Consider the following 7,299-nt stretch of genomic DNA (forward strand, 5'->3'; position numbering starts at 1 on the left):
TTTTTTTTTTAGATATTTTGACTAAAAACAAGACAAAAACTCATACTTACACAACTGCCTTAATCTCATGCAGACTTTCTGAAAAGTCATTATTAGACATTCATCAGTAACTTCATCTGTCATAATAATTACACAACAGTTGCTAAGAGAGCTTTTTTTTATATATATGGCTGGAATAATATGCATGTATGCAAACATGAACGCTTGGAGAATGTATGACCTAAAGGGGGCGATAGAGATGCAGTTAAAGCTTGTGGGTTAAACTCAGCTTGCTGTTGGTCAGATTGTAAGCTCTAAATATCAGCAATTGAGAGTCTCTTTAAACTGCTCGTCCACCGTGGCATCAGAAGTTACTGCAAAAGGCAGTTTACTCTAATACCTCCTATAGTGCCACATTTAAAAACATAATGCTGCTGCCTCATAGCAAGAAGGTCGCTGGTTCGAGCCCCAGCTTGATCAGTAGGCATTTCTGTGTGGAGTTTGCATGTTCTCCCCGTATTGGCGTGGGTTTCCTCCAGGTGCTCCACTTTTCTCCCATAGTCCAAAGACTTGTGCTATAGGTGAAATGAGTCAGCTAAATTGTACATAGTGTATGTGTTTGAATGAGAGTGTTTGGGTGTTTCCCAGCACTGGATTGCAGCTGGAAGGGCATCGGCTGTGTAACACATATGCTGGATGGGTTTGCCAATTCTTTCTGCTATGGCGATCTCTGATTGATAAAGGGACTAAGCCGAAAAGAAAATCAATGAATAAATAAAAGAAAATATTTATACTATATATTTTATAATTGAATAAAATTTGTTTACAACAATAGTATAAAATTAAATTGTATTTCCTTATGAAATTATAAGAATAAAATAATTATGTTAAGATATTAAGCTAAATTTAAATAAAATAATGTTACTTTCATTACAAGTCACTCTAACATAAAAAAAGTATTCCAAGTTTTTAAGAAAAAAAAATAGAATAAAAAAAATTATTAATGATAAAAAAAAATAATTTGTTTTATACTGCAACTGAAATGTATGGATATATAATTGTTTTTCTTAATTTAGTTGTTTTAGTATGGATTACATTTCAGACAGAAAAGCATGGGTTAGAAAAAAGGGAACAGAAATGGCAAAAGAACATCATGCTGGGATTCAAACTGTGTTTTCTGGAGGCACAGTTGTGCTGTATGTGCCCTATGTTGGCTCTGACTTTATTTTTAAATGTTAAATACTGACCTTTTATTTCGGCAGAAAAGGGAGGCCTTAAAAGGGAGCTATTATAATCATGTTTATAGGGGGTTTAAACACAGTTGTGTGGCAAAAAGTGATATATAGCCAGCTTCTAATGATAATTCTATTTTTTACATATACTCTTCTTAAAAACAGTCTGCAGAAACACTTTGATTGACATTCTCCCTTAGTACATGTCATCTGAGGGGGAAAGCTCCGTCCATTGGTATAATCTCTCCCTTATTAGCATAGACAGCCCTGAGTCAGAAGAAACCATCCAACAGTAGAGTTTTTACACTGTTCCTGCCTAAGATATATCAACGAATAAGAGGCATTATAAATGTGGCGTTTTAGGATGCACAAATGAACACTGTAGTCTCAATAGTCTGCCTTCTTCTGAGAGTTTTTCACAGAGATAATTTTAGGGTGCTTTCACACCTGTGAATTGATTATTTTTTTCCGAAACAGGGAATAAAATTGTTACAATGTTGCACTTTGTTCTTGGTGCGGTTCGCTTTTCTTTCAGTTTCTAAACAGACCAAAAAAGCTAATACAAGTCACACGCAAGTAAATTCTTCTAACATTGGTCAGAGTTTCACGGTTTATTTTGCACGGTCCAGCTCAGCTGTTGAGTCCAAATTTTAATTTATGACGATGAGCAGTAAGACATTAATAGTGAAAAGCTGTGCTTTCATTTTGAATGGTGACACCCACAGACACCGTCACCAGATATAAATCAGAGATAAGACTTGCTCATACATAGGCGTTGGCTTATGCATTATAGGCTTTACATTATAGAGAGAAATAACAGATAAACCAAGACTGCTGTTTGGTAAATTTACGGATAAACAGCTCTGGTTAATAGTTCAGCATGCTTCACTTTTGTATTTGACATGACACATACATTTATCAGTAGGAACGACATCCCGGCCTACTTGTAATCCTCTCTTCATATAACTGTATATATGCCTATGACATATCCATAATACACTGTGATATAGCCTGGCTTGGATCGTATTGCTTTCTCACTGCAATCGATCCGCTCCAGAGTTCGTTTCAATTGAGCCGAGAACACCTCATTCAGGCGATCTCGGAGCAATTGTTTTGCCGCGGATCCAAGCGCAATTGCTGGATTCACACGCCAAACGAACTGTGCTAACTGGTGAAACGCACCAGATTCCGAAACAAAAGCCCAGGAGTGAAAGCACCCGTAGTCCTGTTTTTAATTTGCCACTGTGATGAAGCACATATGCTTTTAGCTGCACCCTCTTTTGAAACGAGCACAATCTCAATTGAATTTAAAGCGACGGACCAAAACAGCACAATTTGGATCAAAAAGTGGGCAGTTTCAAAGGATTATAAAACATTATTAGTGTGTTGTGTTTTCCATTTTAACGCTCAAGGGACATCAGGCTTATTTTACATCTTATAAAAGGGGGAATAATAGATTTTCTTTGGGTCACAACAGTCAGTGGAAGATAATTGGTGAATTATCTTACATCAGAATTTACTGTGAGCCCCTCATATATAAACCAACACAGAGCTGCACTTCACTCCTCATCATGCGCATATGCTTAATAATAACTGCAACCTTTGCTAATTGATAATTGCACTAAGCCCATACAGCGATTTTTGATTAATCATTGCTTAATGCAGACCAACAAAGGCTTCTGATGTCTGACTCTTGTGCATGCAAATAACTATTCTTTTCAATCAGCCCGGTGAGACGTGGATGCTGGCAGACGGCTGTCACTCAGTGCTGTGCAACCCATCCGGCACAATAACAATGCAGAGCCACCGTATCAACTGCGAGAAGATGGAGCCTCCCGTCTGTAAAAACAACCTCCCAGCCCTGCGCTACAATCACCACTGCGGTTGTACCTGGACCTGCCCCTGTACGAGTACACACACCACAATGCAAAAAAAAAAATGCTTTTCTTCCTTAATTTATTTGTCTTGTTTCTAGTCCAAATTCAAAAAAAAAAAATGTTTAATTAAGGAGCATTTTCTAGATGAGCAAAAATGATTGTCTTCTTAAGAATTGTCTTTTTAAGAAATAATATACCCAAATTAATTGAGTTTTTCTGTAAAACAAGCAAAACAATTTGCCAATGGGGTAAGCAAAATAATCGTATGTTAAAATGACAAACAAGAATATTTGATTTACCTCATTAGCCGGCAGCTAGCTCTCTGCAACTCTCACATGGCCGCCCACTGAAGCTAAGCAGGGCTGTGCCTGGTCAGTACCTGGTGGGGAGACCACATGGGAAAAGCTAGGTTGCTGCTGGAAGTGGTGTTAGTGAGACCAGCAGGGAGTACTCAACCTGTGGTCTATGGCCCCGTTTACACTAGTGCGTTTTAGTTTGAAAACGCATAAGTTTTGCTACGGTTACGCCATCTGTCCACACTACGCCGGAGTTCTCGAGCGCCGAAAACGGAGCGTTTCGAAAACGCTGGAGAGGCCGTTTTCATTCTGAAACGCTGCTGCTCCGTTTCAGTGTGGATGATGGAAAACGGAGACATCTGAAAACGGAGGCAGGGCTGCAGACATTCGCTTCTCTGATTGGGGCTTTTCCTCAATATTAAGTAGCCTAACACGCACAGTTCAGTCCTGCATTCTCTCCTTGTAAGTTCAGACTTCGCAAGTTTGATCAAGGCTGCAGTCTCTTCTTCTCAGTTTGATATGGAAAACAGACTATACAGAGGACACGCGTCAATCTTCAAAGGGAACAGTGTACTTTATAACTTCATTCACATCACCCTGGCTACGTTGTTTCACTTTCTCAACAATAAAATGTAAACATGATTTAAGGAACTGCCTATTTTCTTTTTAATATTAGCAACTTAGACAGCAGACATGTTGAGGCGTCGTGCTGCATGAGCGTCATCTTCACTGTGTGGATATTTATAACAAAACGGAGCTGATAACAACTGCCTCCTTTCAATTTCAGTGAAAATACGAAGGTCAAACACACCCTCTCTTTTGCTGAATATCAGTTTAATAATCAATAATGGCCATTATAAAAGTATAACATACAAGAAGTTTATACATTATAGGAATTAAAGGCAAGCGATCAGTCAATATACAGAATAGGCTACGTGGTTACATTAATCATTAACTTATCTTTGCGCTTAGCCAAAACACGTTACCAGAGAACAAGTAATAGATTCCAATGACCAAAGTCAGGGAATATGCCGTTAGATAAAGACAACAAGATGAATGAAATATCCCGTTTAATAAATATAGTGAGATTAGATCCAGCGGGAGATGCTTGATGAGAAGTCCGACTAGCAGAGCTCTCATCTGGGTAGATGGGCTGGAGCGCTTGCCCGAGAGTGTCTGTGTGGTCACGTGATGTGCGTTTTCAGCGTTTTGGTGTGGACGGAGAGCAGTTCAGAAACGCTGGGTAAAACGCGAGTGTGGACGCGGACCGTTTTCATTCTAAAACGCCGTTTTAAAACTAAAACGCACTAGTGTAAACGGGGCCTATGTTAGTCCTAACACCCAGGTATACTGTTGGGGACTCTATACTGCTCAGTGAGCGCCGTCTTTTGGATGAGACATTAAACTCTTTGTGGTCACTAAAAATCCCAAATTGTCGTTCGAGTGTTTAACCCTGGCATCCTGGCCAAATTTGCCCACTGGTCTATCATGGCCTTCTAACCATTCCCATATCATCACAATTGGCTTCATCACTCTGGCTGTGTCCGAAACCGCATACTTTCATACTACATAGTGAGCTAAAATTAGAATGCGAGCCGTGTAGTATATTAGAAAATCAGAATGCAACAAATACCCGGATGACTTACTACTTTCGGCGAGATTCTGAATTGTGCATCCCATGCACACTGCGCTATCCCATAACACAATGCGAGAGAATTCATGAATGGGAGTGAAGCAACGCAACTGACGCAGGTAGGTCACGTGATGATGACAAAATGTCGGATGTAGTATGTCCGAATTCTATTCATACTTCTCACATTCATACTGTATTGAACATACTTTTCTCACAACCAAGTAGTCCGTTTAAATTCAAATGCAGTACCTACTGAGTACTGTTTTGGATGCAGCCAGTCTCCTCTCCACCAATCAGCTGGTGTGTGGTGTGCGGTCTGGTGCAATATGGCTGCCGTTGCATCATCCAAGTGGATGCTGCACAATTGTGGTGGATAAGGAAATTCCCTCCAAAAAAAAATAAATAAATAACAATAATTGGCAGATTATTTTGCTTGTTTTAAGGAAAAAAACTATATTTTAGCATATTATTTCTTAGACCAAGAGATTATATTTTGCTTGCCTAGAAAATGCTTCTTGATTTAGGAAAATCATTCAAATAAATAATAATTGTAAACTTACAGCTTTTCCATGCTGACTTTGATTCCTCAGGCAGTTGCATGGGCAGCTCCACTAGCCACGTGGTGTCGTTTTCGGGGGCGGCCCTAAAGGTGAAATCTGCCTGCTCCTATTTGCTGCTTCGCTCAGGGGGGGCGGAGCTAGTTTTACATACGACTGCCTGTCAAAGCTCACCCAATCAGATCTGCATGAAGAGCCTGGAGCTGAGGGAAGGCGGGACCAGTGTGGTGCTTCAGGATGACATGAAGGTACAGTAGATGAACTGCAAAACAAAAACATGAAATAATAATAAAACTAAAACCTTTGGTGTTATTTAATCATGTTGCTCCAAACTTATAGGCTGTTACGACCACAAGAAGAGTTAGGAAAATTAAAAACACTATAAATATAATTAGTTTATTATATAAAAATTAACTAGAAAAAATATTTTAGTAGTAAACAATATAATGTTTTAAATATAATTGGTTTAGTATATAAAATTTATTAGAAATTAATATTTTAGTAGTAAATAATATATTGCTATACTTATAATTAGTTTATTATGTAAAATTAATTAGACAAAAATTGTAGTAAATAATATAATGTTATAAATATAATTAGTTTATTATATAAAATTAATTAGAAAACAAATTGTAGAAAATAATATAATGCAATAAATATAAGTAGTTTATTATATAAACATTTATTAGAAATGAACATTTTAATAGTAAACAATATAATGCTATAAATATAATTAATTTATTATTTAAAAATTAAAAAAATTAATTTAAAATGAACATTTTAGTAGTAAACAATATAATGCTATAAATATAATTAATTTATTATTTAAAAATTAAAAAAATTAATTTAAAATGAACATTTTAGTAGTAAACAATATAATGCTATAAATATAATTAATTTATTATTTAAAAATTAAAAAAATTAATTTAAAATGAACATTTTAGTAGTAAACAATATAATGCTATAAATATAATTTATTTATTATTTAAAAATTAAAAAATTAATTTAAAAATTATATTTTTGTAGTAAATAATATGATGCTATAAATATAATAAATTTATTACATAAAAATTAATTAGAAATGAATATTTTTGTAGTAAATAACATAATGCTATAAATGTTAAAAGTTTATTATATAAAATTTATTAGAAAAAAATATCTTTGTAGTAAATAATAATGTACTAATTTATTTAAAATTCACAACAGTTTTTTATTGTTTTGCAGCTTAACATTTCCGGAATTGTTGCAGACAATTGAATAATTTGTGAATATGGTAATTTTGTGTTGCATGTCAATTAAAAAAACAACATACAAGTTTAAAACAACATGAAGTATTATAAGTATCAGAATTTGAGAGAGTAAATCATCTTTAATTCCCTGCTTCACAATTCAATAGTCTTTTTCTATTAACTTTACTTTCGGTGGATGTAAAGCTCAAAGTTTAAACTATGTTTACAGCATATCATCAAAAGTGTTGTTTTAACTACGTGCAAACTGTCATTACCCAAATGCATTTACTGCATGATAAATAATAATATCCTATTAGAAATACATTTATAAAGCACTTATAATTTACAAACTGTACAGTGCTCAGCATAATTGAATACAGCCCATTTTGAAAGTGAATATTTTTAACCATTTCTCAGTGAATATAGGCGATGTATTTTTGGTGCATTTAAACAAAATAGATTTATTAAACAGATATATTTATTAAAATATATATTT

At 35.3% G+C, this 7,299-nt stretch overlaps 3 protein-coding genes across 4 annotated transcripts in view; 1 reads left to right on the forward strand and 2 right to left on the reverse strand.

Annotated features, from left to right (window-relative positions):
- Positions 1-7,299, reverse strand: part of LOC101882393 (uncharacterized) — a 768,785-nt gene that overhangs the window by 322,634 nt on the left and 438,852 nt on the right. The window lies entirely within an intron of this gene.
- Positions 1-7,299, reverse strand: part of utp15 (UTP15 small subunit processome component) — a 355,707-nt gene that overhangs the window by 153,203 nt on the left and 195,205 nt on the right. The window lies entirely within an intron of this gene.
- Positions 1-7,299, forward strand: part of vwf (von Willebrand factor) — an 81,827-nt gene that overhangs the window by 43,406 nt on the left and 31,122 nt on the right. For both annotated transcript variants that reach the window (XM_087292549.1, NM_001281989.1), the window contains 2 exons: positions 2,938-3,115; positions 5,608-5,822. In XM_087292549.1, coding sequence (XP_087148675.1) covers positions 2,938-3,115; positions 5,608-5,822 — 393 coding nt within the window. The remainder of the gene's footprint in view (positions 1-2,937; positions 3,116-5,607; positions 5,823-7,299) is intronic.

This window comes from Danio rerio, chromosome 18 (genome assembly GCF_052040795.2).
Source record: "Danio rerio strain M-AB ecotype USA chromosome 18, GRCz13ab, whole genome shotgun sequence".
Taxonomy (NCBI): Eukaryota; Metazoa; Chordata; class Actinopteri; order Cypriniformes; family Danionidae; genus Danio; species Danio rerio.